This window comes from Haplochromis burtoni, unplaced genomic scaffold, assembly GCF_018398535.1.
Source record: "Haplochromis burtoni strain Fernald_Lab_line unplaced genomic scaffold, NCSU_Asbu1 Contig_228, whole genome shotgun sequence".
NCBI classification, from domain to species: Eukaryota; Metazoa; Chordata; class Actinopteri; order Cichliformes; family Cichlidae; genus Haplochromis; species Haplochromis burtoni.
The window spans coordinates 296,156-319,140 of NW_024582589.1; the positions used below are offsets into that span (position 1 = coordinate 296,156).

Here is a 22,985-nt window from a genome sequence, read left to right on the forward strand (position 1 = left end):
GCTAACCTTAGCATTAAAGCTAATGTTAGCTAACCTTAGCATTAAAGCTAATGTTAGCTAACCTTAGCATTAAAGCTAATGTTGGCTAACATTAGCATTAAAGCTAATGTTAGCTAACCTTGGCATTAAAGCTAAGGTTAGTTAACATTAGCATGAAAAAAATTCAGTTTTATGAAGGAAATTAAAAGAAAAAATTCAGTTTTATGAAGGAAATTAAAAGAAAAAAAGTTTTATGAAGGAAATTAAAAGCGACGCTCTAATTTGTGAAGGATATGTTGCTTCGTTTTTGAAATCGAAACTGTTATTCATGGGTAATGTTAGCTAATGCTGGGCATCTGATAACTCTAACAAATTATAAATGATCTAAAAATACTGTCCTTCATTTCATAGATGGTATTTCATTTGCGAATCATGTTGCTCTGTTTGATAAAGATTGCTGGTCATGTGCTTTTTGAGCTGACTGAGATTATAAATGTATGTGATGTCATCTTGGGCCAATGTTTACCGTTTCTCGTGTGCTCTGTAACCCACTGAAGTGTTGTACAAGTTTGTTAGAGAGTGGGGTTGTAGTCCCGTTGTGGACGGAGCTGATGGTGTTTGCAGTAAGTGTCCTCGCTGCTGAAGTGTAGCCATAATTAAAGCTGATTCAGCACTTTCAAAGCTCCTTCACTGTTGGCTGTTTCTTTGTGACTGTTCTGCAGGGTGCAGAGCACTCACTGTGATGAAGCCAGTGATTATGCAGATTGTCTCTGCAGTGCTGAGGGAGAAATCGTTCTCTGTCCAGGTAATCAATCTCAGTCACTCATGTATGCACACACTTCCAATCTTCCGTCTCTCTTTGGCCACTCGATCGCCCGTCCTTTAACTGGAGGCAGTTGTAATTATGAAAAGTGCCAATGTGTTAGATTTCCCCGTCGGACTGTGTTGGAAGGCTACCTCCCCATTAAAGCGATCTCAGTTTCGACCACAGCTTGTTTTGCTGAGCGTAGCCTTTGGTTGGTTTTTGGAAGAATCCCTGCCTTTCCCAGGTCACAGGGTTCCTCTGAACGAGGGAAAGAAGGAAATACTGCCGCGTTTTAAAAAAAGCTACGTACTGTGTGTTAGTGCTGCACATGAAGCCAGCCCTCAGCCAAGCCGCTGCTAATGAAGTGTTGGTGACTGACTGATGGAAAGTGAAAGAGAGCTGGGCAGGACGTGGCTCGGTGCTGTGCTGCTATTCACATCAAACACATCTGCATATTTCCTAAAACTGTGAAACCTTTGAAATGGTGCAGTGCAGCCAACATTTCCTGAAGAGGATCAACATCATCAAGGCTTTGCTGAACAGTTTGCTATTTAACCCCAATATTTATTTCTTTTTTGCATATGAAACCGGAGGAGTTGTACTTACATCTGATGCCATCAGCTTGTCCTCGGTCACGGTTTCCTTCCACATAAAGCTTTGCAAAAAAACACTTGCAGCAACAAAAACATAATAATCCAGAAACACGCTTTGCCGATCCGATCAGCTGTTCGTAACACTTCCTACATTGGAATAGACGTCAGCGCGAACTATCGCATGTCCACCATTACCTGCCCGAAACCGGAAGTGATGTCATTTTTGCAGAAAATGTAGTTTTTAACCTTTGGGGCCTTATAAGCCGGTACTGGTGTTTTTAAAAGTCATGTTTGACTTCATGCTTTTCTGAATAGTTGCTGGGATGCTTAGAACTCAGATTGCGCTGCTGAAAATAGTTTATTTTGATGCACATGCTGGTTTTTTGCAAATTTGAATTATAAGATTTATTTTTGTTTTTCCTGCAGAATATAAAAAATTGGTGTATCTCAAAAATAAAACTATGAAGACACTCAAAATAAATTTCCTGGTGTTGGAAACTATTTTGTGCAACTTTTTTGTATTTAAAGTTTTGAGGGATAAACCTCTGAAATGTCTCTAAGTAGAAATATATGTAAAAAAACAAAAACGATTTTCAATTTGTAGTTTATTGCACTTTTTTGCAATTTATGTAGTTACTGTGGACTTAATGCATACATATTATTAAACTTTGGGCTATAACAGTTGTATTGATGTTTAGCAACTTGAAATGCTCCCAAAAATGGAACTACAGCATGTAAAAATATGAAGTAAGCTCTGGCGAACTTGGCTCTATGGTGGGTCTTAAAGGGTTAAAGACGCCGTGAAAGAAGGTAGCTGACCAGGTGTTGGCCGTTCGATTGGGATCTGGGATGCGGGGCCTCCCTGCTGCTGCGGAGCCTCGGGCGGTCTGCTTGCCTCCACCCCGGGGAAAGGGTAACATCTCCTGGATCTAGGTGCCGTTTCCCCCTCCAGGGTTGAGGGTACCTGGACCCGGGCTATAGAGTTTGTTTGGGGAGTGTGATTGTGTGTCCATTTATGTGTATCCCTACGTTGGGTGAGTGCTGAGTATTTGTATATGTGTGCATGAGGGTGGGAATGCATGTTTGTGTCTGTGTGTGCCTGTTTGTCTGTGTCTATATGTCAGGTCGGGTCTTACACTCCAGCTCTCTGGGAACTCCCAGGCCCTCCAAGGCCTATCTCCCCTCACCACACTCCCTGCCGGTGACTGATGCCCTCAGGGGTCGGTGCATTGGTGGTTCTTGGTGTCCGGGGCTGGGCGCTCAGGTATGTACCAGTCACTCCCGGTGACTACTTGGCGGGGCCTGGCGCCTGTTGCTCGGTCAGGCCTCTTCCAGGGCAAAGGGGGCCCTCGGGCCTCCGGGCCTGCGGCTCGGTTCACTCTGGCACAGCTGGCTGCCGGCAGAGCCGGCGGGCACGCCACTGCAACCCCCTCTGGCTTCTGTTCCATGGCTACTGGGTGACCCCTCGTCTGGGGCTCTCCTCAGCTCTTCCCAGGAGGGTGGCACAGATGCCCCCCCTCCGGTGGTCCTCCTTGGGCTCTCGCTCTCTGGGGCCTCTGGATGTCCGAAGCCTGGATCTCTTTCATACCTGCTTCATGCCCTGGGGGACGGGGCTATGGGTCTCTACACTCTCTAGCAGACCATTACATGGAGAAACTTTTTGAATACAAGCGCGCTGATCCACACAGGTGTGCACACGGGTGTTCACAGACACAAACTACACCTCTATTGGCTGCTATTTCCAAGCACATTGTGCGCTGTCGATCCTGCTTGCTACACAACAATATTCAATATTTAGTATTTACTGCTGTTTACACTTAGCTAGATTAACCTGATGGTGTTGTGTTTAGTATGTTGCTCTGTTTTTTTTTTTGCTTGTTTTCTCTTCTTTCTCTTTTTAAGTGCCCTTTCTCACTGTCCCTCTTCCCTCCTGTTTTTCTTTTCCTTCATCTTTCTTTCCTATCACCTTTCCTATCCCTCAGTCATGTCTGTCCTGTCTGTAACAACTGAAAATAAAATAAAATAAATAATAACAACAAAGGTCGATCAAATGGACCAATACGGCAAGGCCATGATGATCCATTTGGCAAAGTAAATCCATTGGGTCTCCTTGTTGGTCTTCAGGCAACAATTCTGACGGCTAAAGAACCAAATGGGACAGGCAGAAAAAAAGAAAAACACATATACAAACAAACAGGACACAGAACAGAAACATACACATTTTTTACATATTTACATCATGGACAATAGTTACCAGAAACAGAGTACTGTACAGCAATTAAAATTAAATAAAATGAAATACAGATAAGAGGCAAACCCAGGTTGATAAAATAGTGCACTTACAGCGCTGATGTAAACCTTTTGATTGTACAGTTAGTCAAAGGTGTTAAGTCTAATTGTTGAATGTTGTCATTGGGCTTCTTAAATTTGTAAGTCTGAGTTCAATCTATAGGATCAAGACATTCCTTTGTCCCTGACCACCTCTCCAGCCACTCTGTGCTGGGGGAGGTTTTATTGCAGATACAGCCTATCTGGAAGATCTGTTCCTTGTGATGTTGCTTCCTGCTTTTATGATCCTTTTGCGTGAGCAGGAAGTCATGCATACAGAGACACATGCTACACAACACACTCACACACACACACACACACACACACACACACACACACACACACACACACACACACACACACACACACAGTGCCTTGTCTTAGAACCATTGGGGGGTTTTACAGTGGGAGGTGCTTGTGCTGTGATGTGTATTGTAACAGTTTGTCAGTAAATAGCTGTGAGGGAAGCTGCTCTTTGAAGGATTTTGGGCTGGACACAGGTTAGCAGCGTGAGCTCCAAGAGCTGGTTCTTGACCAAAGACTTCCCTCGCTAGCGGGTTGAAGATGGTCCGTTATGTCTTGTTTTCTTCATGATAAGTCTCTAAACTAGCGGGGCTTGTGGAAACACAGACCCAACAAAAGGGACACACACATTCACACACTCAGTGGACCACCACTGAGTGTGTGAATGGGTGGATGACTGGATATGTAAAGCGCTTTGGGGTCCTTAGGGACTAGTAAGGCGCTATATAAATACAGGCCATTTACCATCTTGGCTCAGAGGAAAGCTGATCACCAAAGAGTTTGACCTTCATCACCCCTCAGTTAATCTTCCCTGTCACCCCAGCTAAGCAGGACCCTTGAGGACTGTGGAGTCGTCCTGGGCCACCTGGGGACATACAAGTTTTGTTCTTGGAAATATTTCTGTGTCATTAGCATAATTCATGGCTAACGCTTGAAGATGAAGCTGCGGTCAGAAGGAGACCCATCCTGAAGTCTTTCCCTCAGAGCCCTTCTCGTCTAAGTAACAGACTGTGTGGTTTTAGGAGTGCTTCATTCCTCTGCGTGGTCAGGGTTCGGCCTCTCTGCTGCCTCATTAATCGTCCCACCCTGTGCTGTGTTCAGTATGAGGAAGGAAGGTCTGTTAGCGGTGGAGATGAGATGGAAAGCCTCAGCGTTCGGGTGGAGGCTGGCGTTTGAGAACAGACAGTAGAGATAAGCTCGTGTCCTGCTTGCTCTTTCTGCTGAGTGATCCAAAGTTTGACGTCTCCCAGAGGAACATTTGTCGTTCCTTTTTATTGGCTTTGCAATGAGCCTAAATTACCATTGGTTCCTGTAGCTGCCCAATGAAGCGCAGCACTTTGTCAGTGTCACCGTGTGGCTGCTCCATATGGAGCGTGATGTATCGCCCTGACTCGCCCCAGCTCCTCTGCACTGAGTGGGATCCACGGCCCGTTTAGAGCATCTGTGTAAACCTCACCCGGGTGAATGCTTCTCGTGTCCCCGGATCATAAATCTGTACCTGTTTGGTGGAGGACCATCTGATGCTCCACACAGCGGGAGCATCCCTCCGATGAGAAGCTGCACTGAAGTGCTGATTGGCACAGAGTTCTCGTCATGGACTTCACCGGCAGCGTTTCAGCAGATGGAGCGGTTTGGTAAATGTCACATCACTTCTGCTTTGGGATTCAGGAATAAATGAGGACAAACTTCCCTTTAAAGGTCGTCGTCTCTTCATCCCTGGAAATGTCAGCGTGTTTGGGTTATTGTTAAATGAACAGATGTTTGTCACAGCAGGGTTCTGACATGAAACGGAGACACACGCGTGGTTGGGAACACGTGTGTTTACTATGTCATGTATGTGAGCGTGGAAAACGCTCTGTTGGGACATAAAGAGCCAGAAACAGAAGACGGAGACTTCACTGACTGGGACCAGACGGAGCGAGCACGTCTGTCCCATACCGGCTTCTCTTCCCTGTTAAATCCTCACACACGGAGTGTTGAGTTATCAGACCCCACTCGCCCTGACAGTAAAGACCAGCCCAGTAAAGCTTACCTGTTGTTCCCAGAGTACTTAATGGGAGGCAGTTCAGTTTTCAGGCCCCTCCTCTGTGGACCCAGCTTCCAGTTTGGATTCAGGAGACAGACACTAGCTGAAGTGAGGAGGATTATTTCCATGAGTCTAATGTGAGCATCCACAGTGTAAACCAGTATAAATGAAGAACAATAAGGAAACCATAGATGTGCCTAAACTGGGAAGCACTGGGTGAATGTGAAAGTTTCACAGGTCGATTATTAGCCACTCCTCTGGACAATGCTGTCATGTTTCTTATCCTGCACACAGTCAGAGCTTCCAGTGCATTCAGCATGACAGCCCACTCCCACAGTGGGACAAGCCTGCCACTGTTTCTGAACGCTCATCTATGAACTGTGTGATCTCTGTCGGGCTGATCCTGGGCAGCCTCTCACACACACGGACTCACGCACAATGACACACAGACACACACACACAGACATACACGGACTCACGCACAATGACACACACACACACACACACACACACACACACACACACACAGACGCGCGCACACAGACACAGACCGCGCACACAGACACAGACGCGCGCACACAGACACACACACACACACACACACGCACACACACACACACACACACACACACACACACGCACACGCACGCACACAGACACGCACACAAACGCGCACACACACAGACGCACGCGCACACACACAGACGCACGCGCACACACAGACACGCACACAGAAACACAGACGCATGCACACAGACACACACACACAGACGCACGCACGCACGTAGACGCACGCACACAGACGCGCGCACACAGATGCGCACACAGACACAGACGCATACAGACACGCGCACACAGACGCACAGACACGCGCACACAGACGCACAGACACGCACGCACGCACACAGACACAAAGACACGCGCACACAGACAGACGCAGGCACACACGCGCACACAGACACACACACAGACAGACGCGCACACACACAGTCAATGCCAGCAGAAGTTATTGCTGAGAGACCGAGGAGGAGAAACATGTCCTCTTGTCCATCACCCTCCAGCAGCCTCTGCATCACCGTGTCCATCACCGTGTCCATCACCGTGTCCATCACCGTGTCCCGTATGTCCACATGTCCACGGGACAGCCCCACACTGGTGTGATTTATTCAGTCTGTGGCAGTTAGTGGTCTCACAGGCATGTGTGCAGCCTGTCCGGGTGTCGTCCATGACAAACCAGTGAGCTGTCCTTTACATCCTGTAAAGTTGGCTTCCTCTCAGCCTGAGCTGGGCGTGGATGTGTGGAGGTCTCCATAGCGCAGTGGTGGCACTCAGAGTCCTGGACCGAGCAAAGATGGAGCTAGAAGTACAACTGCAGCCTTAGCAGAACTTGTTCTGGACATGAACTGGTGACCATTAGAATTCAAATCCAGTGAAATCATTTTCCAAAACGTGCTGAGGTAAAAGTCTCCTGATGGGCAGTGAGGCTTGCTTTGAACAGGAATGTGGTTTGGAGTTTAGACTAACAGTGACGCCATGTTTCATGGACCAACTGTTATAGCTGATTACAAACACCAAACCCTGACAGCTATAAAAGATTAAATCCACTCTGCACATCTGCTTTCCTAATGTCAACTTCACAGTAAGAAAAAGAAGTTGAATATCAGTTGTCCTGTATAAAACGGGCCTTTGTGGCATGACGATGCCCTTTAACACAACAGCTTCACTTATGTTTGAGTCAGTGAAATTGTGTCGCCCTACATGTTATTGATATTTTTGCTTATTTGATCACAGTGGTTAAAAACATTCGATTACAATCGCAGTGATTTGTCTTTCAGGAAAAGAGCATTCAAACTGGAATCACATATTTTGGGTATTTTTGTCTGCTGTGTGCTGAGTTAGCTAAGATGCTCAAACAGTTTGTCACTAACAGGTTGTCGTTCTGAGATTACGTGCTACTAGAGCTGCACAGTTTATCAAAGTTGAATCTTAATCACAATTTTGTATTTTAACAGTTAAATAAGCTGTTTGAGTGACAGTTAAATGAAAGCTGTGCTATTAAAAACACAAAGTCAGAGTAAATCTCACACTGTCAGACGTACATAAGCAGCAGGCGAGGAGCTTACACCCTAAAGCGAGAATCGTCCTTAATAACTGCACAACTAATTCAGCTGGCTCACACCACAAACTGCAGTGAGACTAATGCATTAAGGCCAAGAACAACAAAGCAGTGGCTGCTAATGTGAATCATCCAGCATGAACTCAGACATAAACCTGACTCTGTACATCGTATCTCACAAAGACACACTGTAATCACTAATGTGGCCACATTCCATTTAGCCACAGATGTTTGCCCATGAAACACAGTGAGTAATAAAGGCCTCATGATGACGGTAAACATACTACACAAAAGATATGCTATCACCTCCAAAGTGGCCAAACCAGCAAAATGTGGCAGTGGGACAAACAGAGGTCTGTGACAGCCGTCGAGTCCTCTGCTATTAGTTCTGTTCACATCTGACATAAAGGTGAAACACTTCAATATTCATTTCTAAAGATAAATCAGCACATCGAAACTGAATAAAGCTGAAACTGGTGCCCTGTTGGTTTCAGTAAGTGTTGATTTAGCATTTGCTAATTAGCATAGCCAAGGCTCGGAAAATGCTAATACCTTATGTTTTCTAGCTTAGATATTTTCCATGTCCAATCCAATAGCTAACCACCAAAATACAGCACACTAGCACATATTTAATACTGATTAAATTCTAATAGCAGGACTGTATAAGCAGTAAGTATGTTAAAGAAATGTTGTTATTGCAGCTAGCTGTTAGCCTCAGTCGTCACTGTTGTTCCAATCAACACAGAACTGCTGCGTGAAAACGAGGCCGCAGAGGCATCACCAAACCCTTGTAGGCTCAGAGTGAGTGATGACTGTGTTACCACAGTGTCAGATACATGCCTCTTCAAGCTACATTGGTTTAACCAGGAGCTTCCTAAATGCCTAAGTTGATGTTCACCAGGGAGATCATGTTCGTGCAAGTCAGAGGAAGGGGTGTGATTCAGTGAAAGTGGACAGAATCCAGAGGACACAGCAGGGAGGCAGAAAAGTCAGATAAGCGCTGAAGTTGTGGAGCGCGTGAAGGCATGGAGGCTCAGCCGACGTGGCTCTGAGGGCCGCACCAGCAGCGTACCGACGGCTGCTTTTAAACGTCCTTTTCAGCGAGTTCTTGTGTTTCCTCATTCGTGACTAGACTGAGGGTGCACTCATTATCCTGCAAATACTGAACTGTGGAAAATACCAAAACTATGCAGAGGACGGTGTTGTAACACTGGTGGAAACAGAGACGGGTGGCGGAAATAAATACTAATGTGAATCAGCACAGTTCTGCTCTTGGACTGCTAATGCAGGCATTTTATAGCACTAATATAAATATCATTATTAGCATTTAGCATCAACATGTTATTTTACAGTACAGGAATCATTTTTATTACAGGGACGATGCTTTATGTTTTTACATTGAAATTTAGTGTGTAAACGATTAGAGTATAACTGGTACTATTCATGCTGCAGTAGTTAAACAGGGATCTTCTGCCAAACCGCAACCTCCTGCAGTTCCTTTAATGGCCACTAGAGGCTGGTCCATAACCAGCAGCTAACAAAGCTTGCTGCGTTAGCTGCTAGCTTAGCACTCCACCTTGCCATTCAAATGTGGCTGCTTCTGACAGTATTATTTCATGTAAAACATGAATGTTGACTTGACCACAGCATATACATCTATGCTTCTGCCATGTTCGAGTGGCTTACAGCCAGACTTTAATAGTTGTTACCAGCCTATGACATGCAAACGAATGAGAAAAAGAGAAGTAAATGTATTCTAGGGCTGTAGCTGAAGGTTGGTGGTTCGATCCCCGTCTGCTCTAGTCTACATGCCAAATATCTTGGACAAGATGCTAACCCCAAGTTCCTCTGCGATGCGTCCATCAGAGTATGAATATTAGAAGCACTTGCATAGACAGTGTTCAGTTGTAGAAGCGTGCTGTGTAAGAAGCAGTCCATGCACCGTTCTACACAGGTTGTTGTTTTTTGCAGTGGCATTGACCCCTCTGTGCTAAGCTCATGTTAGCAGCAGTCTGCACCTGTTTTCCATCAGGCCTCACCCACGGCTCAAGATGTAATCAGGTGTTTTTCCCCAGGCTGTCAGCGTGTGTGTCTCTCCATAATAAAAGGCCAATCTGGCTCTGTCGTCCATCACAGCAGGATTTCCTGCCTTTACCTCAGGCCTCACAACGACAGGCAGGGATCTTGTCTCCGGCTGGCCTGGAAGACCTTTCCCTCGTCATGTCAGCAGGACATAATGATGCCGTATTGAGAAAACCATAAACGTGCGACTGCTGATCTGTTATCGGGCTCATGGCACATGAAGGAGCTGAATGAGTTCTGTGAATGATGTGCTCTGATGTTCAAACCAGATAGGTGGATGTGATTGATATCACCACACAGAGCTGGGGAGTGTGTGGCGCTGGTTCCATCTGAGTGAAACGCTGCATCACACTGTAGCAGACACATTTACTCAAACACAGGACGGCTCTGAGTTTGGTGGACAAAGTCAAACAACCATTACCGCACATTTTTACTCTGACAATGGAAATCTGTGTAAATGCATTAGACAGGCACCTGTTAGTCCTGAGCCACCTGGGAGCTGCAGAGTTCAGCAGGACTAGTGTTCGTTCAGTCTTTTCTAACACAGCATTTCACACATTAACTTGTGCAACAAGTGTCTCCTGGAGAAGAGTCCATTTGGTGATGGACGTCCTTTATAAGGCAGGACGCGGACCCCAGCCAGAACCTGCAGCAGGTTCAACTAATTCCAGTACAACCATTAAAAAGTGAGTCTGAGAGCAACACTGAGCTCTCACCAGGACACGGAGGTACCGCTGTGTTTAAAGCTTATTGGACTGCACTGTGATTCATACATTTTGTGACTGGCCCGTTAGCTTGTAGCGTGTTGCAGCTAGAATATAGCTGCTCAGGGCAATGGATGTGAATTTTGTGAAGTTTTCTTTATAGAATTATTCTGACCAGATTTTGTTTATCGTGGATCTGCTGAAACGGCATTTTATCATCTTATCTCTTTAATTGGACGTAGCTCCTGCAGAAACAGGATGTCAGGCAGAGGCAGATCAGATTGTTCTGCTGTGTAAACCGATGTGACGAGAAGTCAGACGTTTTGAAGTTGGGAACTATTTAGATATATTTTGAATCTTTGTAGTTCCGATGTGCCTTCCTGCTTCCCAGAAAGCAGAGAAACCATCCTGACAGTTTGTACAGATGTGTCTCCTGAACTTGGACACGTCTCAGATCTTTTCTGTACTTTGTTTTCTGCAGTCTTCATCCAGCTATATCAGGTTTAAGTGTCATCAGTGGCCCGTTTGCACCGTGCCAGAGGACGGTGTGCCCTCTGCCCTGTGTGGATGATGGTTGAGTCAGCACAGCGTCTGTGAGCTCGTTCCTGATGCTGTCAGAACGACTCGGACGCCTCGTGTTCACCTTACTTACGTCTGTGTTGGCGATTCAAACGGTCGTGTGCGCTCTGTGCTCAGACTGGATGCTGCTGTGAGACGCATCAGCAGTTTCTCAGGGATAGTTTGTTTCCAGTCTCTGTGAGCGTTACGATGCTGCTCACGTCTGTATGTGAAATATTAGGAATGAGTCGGGCTGTGGTGGAAAGTCACAGCATATTTATTAGTACACACACAGATATGCTTACTGTTTGTACTACTTTGTTCCTGTACTTCACTGCATGTCAAAGGAAATATATTTGAGGAAAATGTTGTTTACTTTTTAAATTTAGATTGGTGTTTATCTTCTACTCTGAGCCCCTCCCGGATGGCTGAACTTCTCACCCTATCTCTAAGGGAGAGGCCAGCCACCCTTCGGAGGAAGCTCATTTCTGCCGCTTGTATCCGCGATCTCGTTCTTTCGGTCACTACCCACAGCTCGTGGCCATAGGTGAGGGTAGGGACGTAGATTGACCGGTAAATTGAGAGCTTCGCTTTTACTTCGCTGCTCCTCCACATCGAAAGGAGCCAGCTGAGGTGGTTCGGGCATCTGACAAGGATGCCCCCTGGGCGCCTCCTGGGTGAGGTGTTCCAGGCATGTCCCACCGGGAGGAGGCCCCGGGGCAGACCCAGGACACGCTGGAGAGATTATATCTCTCGGCTGGCCTGGGAACGCCTTGGTATTCCCCCGGATAAGCTGTAGGAGGTGGCTGGGGAGAGAGAGGTCTGGGCCTCTTTGCTTAGGCTGCTGCCCCCGCAACCCGGCCTCAGATAAAGCGGATGAAGATGGATGGATGATGGATGGTTTTTATGTTACTTAAGGAATTTGACACTTTAGCCTAGCTTAGCATAAAGACTGTAAATGTGGAATAAAACTATGTTGGCTCTTCCTAAATGGTTAGCAGTCCACTTCATTCCTGTAATGTTCATGTCTTAAATAAGACAGGAAACAGTCAGAAACTAAAAGTTGTTGGTTATTGTGTGGGGAAGTGAGTATTTCTGCTAATGAATTGCTAAGCTAGCTCTTTATAGTCTTTACATGAAGATTTGGTACTTGTTTTTGAGCTTTAGCATCATGTTAGCACACACATTAAAGCCTTAGTGCCATCTACTGAATGGCAGTGATGCCTTTGTTCCCAAACAAACAGCAAACTTGTTGCTTTTTTTGCTGACATAGACATAGATGTCCCGGTCGCACTAAGCATGTGTGGCTGTGCTGAGCGTTTTCCTCTCATAGCTGGACCAGGAGTTCTTTATTAGCAGTTTATACATCAGAAACTGTTCAATAAACGACATTTTTGGAGAGTTTTCGGAGATATTGCAGACAAACATTGGTTGTGATTCTCGACCTGCATGGCGGGTGACGTTGGGGATGGGCATTTCGGGCAAAAATACTTTACAGTATTCAATGATAACAATGATAACGGTTCTCCAAAGGTTCCCACCCCTGTAGCCCCACCTACTCTAAAACAACTACACATAATTGTGGCCCACCTGTGACCTGCTAGCTTCCCGTGGCAGAGCTACAGGGTACAGGGATGTGATGACTAAGCACAGGTGAAAATGAAATGTATGTGCTTCTGTTCCAGGCTGCATGCTGTGTTTTGGCCAATCAGCCTTCTTTCGCTTCAACCACCCTGAGGAAGCCTTCAGGATGAAGAGTATGATGCCCCAAGGAGGAAGTGTCTCTGCTGGGGACTACAGACTCTGTGCAGGTACTGTGCTGTTATTGTGGGGTTTCCACATACATACGTAGTATATCCTGTCTGTTATTACTCGGGAGCACTGACTCCACACCTTGCAAACACAAATCACTTTGAAAACCTCAGCACTGGCACTTTGTGCAGGAAACAGAAAGACCTCGTTTCCCCCGTAAGAAATCTCATTTTCAGCTCGGCCTGCACGGATGAAAGGAGCAGACGGTAAAAAGGCGGGTGCTGGAGGTGAAGAGGTGTAGTTTACAGGTGGCTGCTTGTACAGCAGTAAACTCCACACAAGGGTGGAGCAAGTGGAGCAGCAGACTTTTCTTTGTGTGTTTGTTGGCTTTTCAAACGTCAGCCGCTCTCAGTTACTTTGGTTGGTGTTTCATTAAAAAGACATTTTATATTTGCAGAGTCATAGATTGGTCAGAGTTCTGTTTGCAGCTCTGTTATCAGACCCTCGTCGTCACTTGGAGGGTCTGTTGGAGCCCAGAGCCTGAGCAGGGCCCAGCTGGGACCGAGCTCACACCATGCATGTTTCATCTCATTCCTCTGTCTCCAGGCAAAGTGTGTGTGTGTGTGTGTGTGTGTGTGTGTGTGTGTGTGTGTGTGTGTGTGTGTGTGTGTCCCCACAGCTGTAAGTGTACCTTCTCTTGACAAGCTATACTTCCAGGGAGCTGTCACAGCATCTCGTCCCCCGTCCTCCCCCACAGTTGACACGGCGTGCCACCAGGGGATAAGTATAGCACACAGGCACGCTGCCTGCTCTGGACTTCCTGATCCACTAATGAAAGCCTTCCGTTGTTTAGAAACGTACCAATTACGCATTCCTGAGTTGCGTTCAGATGAAGATTACTTATGCCACTCCCATGATAAACGCAGCATGTCCGCCGTGTCAGCTTGAAAAGACTTGAAAGTGGCACATGTTATCTTTGTGTGTGAACTAGTGTGTGTCAGCTGTGAGTCAGTGTGAGTGTGGTTAGGCTGAATCTCTGCGATGTACAGATGCAGTTTGTGCTCTAGGATCAACAAACTGTAGTCACTTCCTGTCTTTACGATACCTCGGAGCATCTCTCCAGATTCATGGTGCAGGTAGAGTCAGTACAGGTGTGACGGCTGGACAGAGCTGATAGACTGAAGCACCACACATGGATGTCACGTTCCATCAAGCACATAACGTGTATACCTGTACACAAAAGATGGAGACAGTTTGTGGGTCTGAAATGTGAAGCTGCTGTATGAGTATGAACCCTGCACTCTTTGTAATGACTCACAGACCTACTTGATGTGTGACTTGAGTAAACGGGTAAAGATTCCATTAGAGTAAAATAAAAATGGCCTGTATTTGTATAGAGCTTTACTCGTCCCTCAGGACCCCAAAGAGCTTTACACATCCAGTCATCCACCCATTCACACACTGGTGATGGCAGCTACATTGTACATTGTAGACAGAGGTGAGGCTGCCGGACACTGGCGCCACCGGGCCCTCTGACCACCACCAGTAGGCAACGGGTGAAGTGTCTCGCCCAAGGACACAACGACCGAGACTGTCCAAGCCGGGGCTTGAACTGGCAATCTTCCGATTACAAATAGAGGATCAATGAGGTCATGGTGACCTTGTGATTGACATGCCGCCGGCCCATCATTCTGCAGCTTCCCTTCGTTTCACAGTCAACGCTGCTCGTTGCTGTTCCCTCGTCACAAACTGCTGCAAAATGCCGAGATGGTCAGTGTGGAAATGCTAACAATGGGTGATCCTGCTTCTGTCTTTAGTATACAGTCTGTTTTCCATACACACGTGAATGATGGAAAAATTACTGATCGAAATCTCTGAGTCTGCTTTAAATCAGTTCTGCTGGTCCAGGGCTCCTGAGGACTTCTGATCTCCCTAACGGGACCATGCTGCCACACATACATGGTAACACTGCAATGAGTCCTGCAGACAGGGGACGTTTGGTGTTGTCAGCAGCCTGGTGGCGCTGGTTGGGATATTAGTTGTTTATGGCCTACTTCTGTGAATCCTAAAACTTGCATCACTTTGTAACGATTGTCTTGCAAAATCAAATCTCATGCAATTCTCCAGAGTCGTGTGCACTTTGCACCACTCTGTCAGTCCGCCCTCCATTTCCTTAGCTGTTTATCAGGTTTGGAGGGGGGTTGGAGCCTGTCCCACGTGGCGCTGGCAGAGAGGACATGTCATCAGTTTCTGTGCAAGACAGAGAGACAGACAGCCACACACTGTCACATCCTCTACTGAAGACCAGCAAAGAGTCACAAATTGCAGCGGCATCCGTCGCATTTACCTGTCTCGTTTAGTTTCTGCAAGCTTTGCTGGATTTTCATCCAGCTGGCACTTCCTGTATCTCAGTGCGAGGCCAGCAGACGGCTTTGTGGTTCCTTAAAGTGGCTGATGGCTGGGGTTACAGTATCCTTTTCAGAGGCTATTTATAAAGCTCCCAGTTCCAGTGTGCTGTCTCCCATCTCTGCGCCCTCCCTGCCTGGGTTTCCCCTCTGGTCCCTGTTCCCCAGCCTTCTGTATTCTTCCCAGTGAAAGGCCTTTATCTCCCAGTGACTTGGCTGCTGGACAGCTCTGAGGACAAGGCTGAAGGCTGGGGATGCAGTTGTGGTTTTAGATTGGCACTGCTGCATGCTGAATCTCTTTTTTTCACTATTATGAGATGAAAGCAAGTGCTTATTAATAAAGCACTATTAGGACGTCAAACTGGGGATCTTTTTGCCATTTAACAGGGTAACCGCCACATATTTCCTGCCCCTGTTTTCCATTTCCAAACCCACATTTCCATCCCAGAAGAACCTCTCTCATTTTCCTTTAAATATTTCACCATGCTCGATCAGTGTGAGTGTTTTTATGTGGAAAGATATTCAGACAGACGGTGGATGCACAGGGATATTTGTCATTTCTGACTTTTGTCCCAAAGTTGATCTTTTTGAGGTTCGTCTTGTTTGGGTAAACTAATAAGCTGCATCGCTCTCTCACCGCCATCCCTGGCTTTAACGTGGACACGGGCCGTTTTAATACTTTCTCCTCGGTCGCATCTAAACTGCATTATTGACACAGAGAACAGTGACGAACAATAAAATGTGCTGCCGTGACAAACTGCTCGCAAATCTCGCAGTGGTTCATCACTGCGGGCAGGAAAAGCTTCGTTAAGTAAACCACGACACGGTCAGTCATACAAATGTACCTTCAAAATAAAATAAATGCCTGTCACCAGGAGTTCAGAGCGATTTGTTTTTCGTAACTGGGTTTAATTGTAAAACTGCACTTCTAAGGTATTTTATTGACTTTCATATTCAGTTAAAATCGGCCTTAATAGTGAAAATGTTCTCAACAGTGGCACGTTCCCTTGACGCTAATAGAGCTTTACTTTGAAAGTCAAGACCGGAAATGCCGTGTTACTGTTCGCGTAACCTGACGCCAGCGGTTCGGCGGTCCGCAGCGGTACCCAGCACCCCGGCTGAACTGTCAGCGCGGCGTTGAAGCTCCGTGTCTCTTCGGTGTGTGTGGAGCCAGACACGGCGGGGCTCTGCCACAGCCGCCCTGTCAGCGCTGTCCGGAGGACGTGGCCTCATGTGTGGGTCATATAGCAGGTGAACCGCACTGAAACTGACCGGGGCGCAGTTTTATTCCTTCATGTGAGTAACCCTAGCTCTCCGCGCCTGAGAAAAGTGATGCCAAGCGGTCACACGCCAAACTCCATTAACAATACGTCGATTTTTCATTCGTGCATTTATCTAAGAAGGTGTGCACGTCTTAGAGCAGCGGTACACACTCGAACCAATCACTGTGACTTTGCATCTTTATTCGGATCATATCACATTAATAAACACGACTGTGTGATTTCCTCTAAATACATCTGATCTTCTTTGCTAACAGCATGATACGGCGTTCTTGTCAGGGGGAGAAATGGGTAATGGCAGATGAACCAAGTGTGTGTTTGTTAGCTAGCGCTTCCATATGATGGAATTGGTGCCGAAAAGCAGAGGATGTTCCGTGTGATAAAATATCATGCCATCATGTTGAAGCCGGCGCTCGTCTTTACCCGCGAACACGCCGGCGTAAATTGCCAGTTTTTAAATGAAGTTTGTCGCGATGCGCTGGAGGCGATGGTCTGTATGCCATGACATCATTGCACGGGCTTTCCCTCAGCAAACGGCCGCCTTTATCCCGTATTGTGTGTTCCTCACATCAGGATCCGTGACGGTCGATGTGACACTAGCATTGTTACTTCACTGCCGTGTTATTTACACGCAGATGCGTTCATATTCAGTTGTGGTGAGGCTGTCACGTGGGCAGAGCTTGGCGTTATTAGAGAAAAAGCAGGCATAGCTGCTGTGGTGTCAGCTGAGCAGGCACAGCTAATGTATTATTTGTGAAGCTTCTGTATTTTAAAGCACTTGCACTGATGGGATTTGCCTCTGTGACACAAAACTGACTTTTATTTGCTTCTCAGACACGACAGCTGTTTTATTACCTCTGTGTTGGCACTGATGACGCTACCTTACAATAATCCTCATTTAAGGTGAATAAAACCTGATCTGTGGAGTGTTCCCTGCCTCAGAGCCACGTGGCTGTGTGTTTCTGGTGTTATAATCTACTGTGCTGACATTGGAGGAAGATGATTAAGATGAGATTACCTGGCCTGTGTCCTACGTTTGCTTTCGGGCCATACAGTAATTGGGTTATGTAGGCACATTTTCTCCTATCCAGTGCCGTCTGTGTGTCCTTCCTTCCTTTTTTCCCCTCACCACTAATCCCTTCTCTGGCCTTGTACTTACCTGTCTTCCACAGTAGGCTGGAAAATTGACGTTGAATGCATCTTAAATAACAGGTTCGAATTCAGCAGTTTGTGAAGCTCTCTGGGGAGGTGAGGAAGTCTGGCAGTACATGTTTTAAATAGTTTCATTTCAGTGCGGCTGTGAAGAGTTAGGAGGGGCTAAGGCTCGTAGGATGTTTTCGGCACAGTAAGGAACGCTGTGACACAACCACACAGGAATAATGGAACGTTATCAGGGTTAAAGACTCTTAAAGGAAGACAGTGTCACTGCACTTCTTCTGTTCAGGGGAAAGAGATCATCCAACAGTGTTACTCTCATAGTCATTGAAGGTAGTTGTATTAAAAAGCTCTGGTGAGGGATAACTCTCGTTACCCACAGAGGCTTTTTATACTAAAGCTGGTTGGACCGCCCAGAACAAAGATGTGCATCTAACACAGTGACACTGACTGTCCAGCAGGAAACCAATCACAGTCTTTCATATTAGTTTGGAGCTTCATTTCTTCCCGTGTCGTCGCTCCGTGCTCTCAGGTCGGTGCCGGTCAGAGAGCCGAGTGACATCAAGGATTTAGTGATCCTTGATGTCACTCTGCTCTCCCGAGTCATCTCGCTGCCACAGGTTACAGCAGTCCTTGTAAAACCCGCTGAGCTCGAGGGCAAAACTAACCAGAACCTGAAGCCTGTGGAGAGCTGTATGTTTTTTTCCTGTTGTCGGTGTACACACGCAAATGAGAGCGTGCTTTTGTTTTTCCTGCCTTGCACTAAAAAAACCAAAACATTGTGCGATGCTAACTGATGGCGATTTGCAATGTCGTAGTCAGCCTTTGAAGGACCCTCATGACTGCTGCTTTGCTGTTTAAGTCGTGCCATGATGCACAGTGTATCCTGAACAGTCTGTTTTTGCTGCTGCTGTTAGAATTATGAAAATGCCGTCGCTGCCCCACTGCAAATGTTTTCTTTGTGTGATATCTAATGAGCCGGGGCATGTGGTGGAGCTGGGGGAGTTATTGAGGTGCAGGATATCGTTGACTCTGTTTGAATACCTGTCTGATGCCTGTTTTATTCTCTCTGCTTTCCCTCTAGACACAGAGAGCTTGGTCAATGGGAATCGCCAGCCCAGTGCAGCCCAGTGTCCCCCAGCTCCTGGAGAGAAAGTCCAATCCGAGCACAGCGCTATCGTCAGCTCTATTGAGAGGGACCTCCAGGAGATCATGGATTCTCTAGTCATGGATGACCCTCAGCCTTCTTCATCGGACGCCATGAAGCCTCCCGGAGGCCAGTCCGCAGCTCACTCTCCTCTGTCGCCCATGGTCAACGGAGGGGGCCGGTATCTGTTATCGCCTCCTACCAGCCCAGGGGCCATGTCTGTGGGGTCCAGCTATGAGAACACATCGCCTCCTTTTTCTCCACTGTCCTCCCCCTCAGCAGCCAGCAGTGGAAGCTTTACCAGTCCATCTCCTAGTGGAGGACCCCAGGACCAGAGTTCTTCTCTGCCGCCAGTGCCTGTACGCTCCTCTAGCTACAATTTCACCGCCCAGCCTCCGCCGGTACCCCAGCCACGGACCATACTGCCTAACTTCAGCAGCAGTGGGGTGAGCCAAAAGGTTCAGGAAAGCCCCAGGTTGCCGCGAAAGGTCTTAACGGAGGCTCCTCCAAGCCCCAAGCCAAGCCACACAGGACTGTGCCAAGCTGGGTCTGAGAGCCCTCGGCAGACCCCCCTTCTGTCCTCCAGTGAATCTCTTAGCGGTAGAAACACTGTGCCAAGTAGCCCCAGGCCCACACCCAAGTTTCCGACCTGTTCATCCCCGTCGCCCTCCAGCCCCAGGACCAAGACTACCACAGTGCTCCAAGAAAGATCTGCCAGCCCCTTCAGAGAGCACGCCCCTCTGGCCGATCGCTCTCTCACTTCCAGCCCCTCCAGGCAGCTTTCTCAACCCACCAGAGCGTTCCAGCCTCCCCTGGACCCCATCGTCCACATAATCCAAGGATCACCTCTCCAGCAGCATCCGCGCTCGTTGCAGCCCCCGGAAAGCCCTCGCTTGGCCCGAAGGAACGTGGAGGTGAACGGGGGCGGTGGAGCAGGCAGCAGTATGAGAGAGTTGCCACCTTTAAGCCCCTCCTTGGCTCGCAGAGGGGTTCCAGTTCTCCCAGGGGCACTTCCGGGCACGGTGAACCCACTGAGGACTCTGGACAGCCCCTCAAATCTGGGCAAGGTTGTTCCAGAGAGCCCCAGACTTCGGCGCAAGTCAGAGGAGCAGACTTGCAGCAGAGGCATCCGAGCTCGCAGCCCATCCCCTACCTCGTTGTTGACGGAGGGCAGCGTCGGGGGTGGAGGGGTACGGAAAGCGAGCTTTGGGAATTCCTTGTCGCCTGCTTACAGTCTGGGCTCGTTGCCGGGTTCCTCTCCTGTAGCCAGCCCAAGGACCCACAGAAAGATGTCTGCAGGGAGACCGCACCCCGGTATGAGGGAGAGGAAGAACAGCATCACAGAGATCAGCGACAATGAGGACGATCTGCTGGAGTACCACCGACGACAGAGAGAGGAGAGGCTCCGCGAGCAGGAGATGGAGAGGCTGGTGAGTCGGGACCGTACCTCAGCGGGGATGTGCCGTTGTTACTCAGCGGTCTTTAAAAAACAGCTTATGGATGCGCCATGTCAGCTGATTAGTGTTTGCACACTTTTCTTCCAGCTGAGTTGTTGCTGATAATCCTGACAGATCCTTTTACGGTTTTCATCTTGTAATCCTCTTTTTTTAATTCAGTAGCTTTAATTCATGGAGAAGACTTTTCAAAGGCCTAAAGTCACAAACTGTGATGACAGACGCACTGTATTAATGAACTCGTTAGCTCATCAGCTGATGGTGTAACACTGGGACTGCATTAAACCTCTACAGGCTGAACAAACCAGCTCACTTGTTTCATATGAATTTCCTGAACAATCTAATTTCCGTGGTCCTTGCAGACGAGAAGATGAGTGAGCAGTAGTAACTGTTAGAGGTTCAGTGTCTCCCCGCTGGCCTTCAACCTGTGAAATAGTCCCGCTGGGCTTAAGACTGTCAGGCATTTTCATTACTTTATTAACTAATTATTCGTTCCAGAGAACCGTCTAGAGATTCATGAATGATTAGTGTCAAACTTTTACAGCACAGATCTGATCTTCCCAGTGAGAGAGAAAGTGGCTGAAGCTCTTTCATGAGTGTGATTATCAGCAGAGGAAGTGCTGCAGATACTCTCGGCTATCTCTAATGTGTGTGTCCTGCAGGAGGAGCACGGTGCACCGATTGCATGGTCTGCGTGTTTGCTTGCAAACTGTCTGCAGCCTGGCCGTTGGCTGTCCAGACTGCTGCTGACATGCGGTCTCTCTCGGGGGGCTCACGGGGCCCCGTAGCAACCGCATTGTTTGTTGTTTCCTAAACTGAGCAGAGGGGGCCGAGGGAGCGCCGTAGACATCTTGAACTTGTCTGCCGCTCTGAATGGAAATCGTCCTTAAAAAGCCTTTGTGTGTGTTTGTGCCTGCGTGAGAAGGCGTGTAATTACAGACGGGTGTTTTTTATAAGCTAAAGACAGAGTGACATCGACCGAGTAGGATGGCCTGAGACAACGTGCCCTCCGTCTGCGTGCCAGGTCACATCCTGTACCTCCCACTGAGACACGGGGGCAGCATCAGATCTGCACACTGAGACTGTTTAAACCTCTACAGGCTCAGAGGTCCTGCAGAGCGCACCACGGCAGGTTCTGGTTAGTTACGCCAACATGTCTCCCTACGACGATCAAGTGTTTGTTTGGGGTGAAACTGCATTTTAAAAATATCAAAATAATAGTAAAATATTTTTTACTGTATATATCCATGAAAGGCTCTGGTGCTGTTAGGCTGCTCATCGATCTTTGAGCGGTCAGGTAGGATTCACTGTGTGAGCCAACAGTGCCGCTGTTTTAAACATGTACATCTGAAGTTTAGTTTCAGTACGAAGACCTCATTAAAATAACTGAGGCTGCGTCCACGCTGGCCTGGATAGATGTGAAAACGATGCTTCCGCTCGGCGTCCACACTGTCGTTTTGTCCTTTTCACAGAGTTGTGCGTCCACATTAAAACGGCCCAAAACGCTCACGTTCCAGTCCTGCACATGCGTGAAACGCAAGAAGATTGGGCCGGTCTCATTCCTGTCTGCTGCTCTTTGAAACGTCGGCAAAATGTTGAGGAAAAGCAGCGAGCTTTTTACATGGACTAACAACGAGGTGGAGTTGTTGCTGCGAGTAACACAAAAGTACAAAGGTGCAAAAGCCAGGGAGAATACTAGGGCTGACAAACCTGAGAGCAAACAAAACAACTGCAGTATAATACCGTTCACTATCTTAGTTTAATTGGTCACATGACTGCATCACATGACTAAAATGTGTCATTGTTTTCAAAAAGTCTCAGTTTTCGCTGTCCACACTGACACGATAGCACCGTTTCAAATGTGTCTGCTTTGGAGAGCGTTTTCAAAACGCTGCGTTTTTGTCCTGAGCAGCGGGGGGCTTCTGGACCCGAGTCTGGACCCGAGTCTGGACCCGAGTCTGGACCCGAGTCTGGACCCGAGTCTGGACCCGAATGAATAAAAATGGCAGGCCAACCAACAGTTTGTAAGGAGCAAAGGGACTATAGTGTAAGGACTGGGAGTGGATTTATCCACAGTAGCGTGTAGATGGTGCTGCTGTGCCCGTGGTGACCATATCTGATCTAGAGTCCGTTTCGAGTAGGGATGGGTATCGTTTAGGTTTTATCCGATACCAGTGCCAAATCGGTACTTTTGAAACGGTGCCGGTGCTTAAACGGTGCTCGAACCGGTGCTTAAAGAATGGAGAACACAAACTTTGTCCAAAAACCTCTCATGTTCAGCTGGTTTTTGTAAAAAGATAACAATGTTAGCCTTTTCTGCAGCTATGTGGCATATATGGCATCACTCTTGGCTGGAAGCAGTGCTTAAACAATGGAAAAAACACAAACTTAAACCCTCTCATGTTTAACTGTTTTCCAGTTTTTCTTTGGTCATTTTAGCCTTTTTGGCCAGGGTGAAGGGAGTATCTGCCATCAAACAAGAAGACAGCCGCATGTAGCTATGATGATGTTTGCTAGTTCACCTTACGTGCATTAATGTAATAACGTGGTTAGCCTACTCAACGTAAATTACACACG

The 22,985-nt window shown here is 47.4% G+C and overlaps 1 protein-coding gene across 1 annotated transcript in view; it reads left to right on the forward strand.

Annotated features, from left to right (window-relative positions):
* The window catches only part of phldb1b (pleckstrin homology-like domain, family B, member 1b), a gene marked incomplete in the record, with an annotated part of 91,191 nt that overhangs the window by 21,596 nt on the left and 46,610 nt on the right, over positions 1-22,985 (forward strand). Inside the window, 2 exon segments of the mRNA XM_042226794.1 lie at positions 12,901-13,026; positions 18,892-20,384. Coding sequence (XP_042082728.1) covers positions 12,901-13,026; positions 18,892-20,384 — 1,619 coding nt within the window.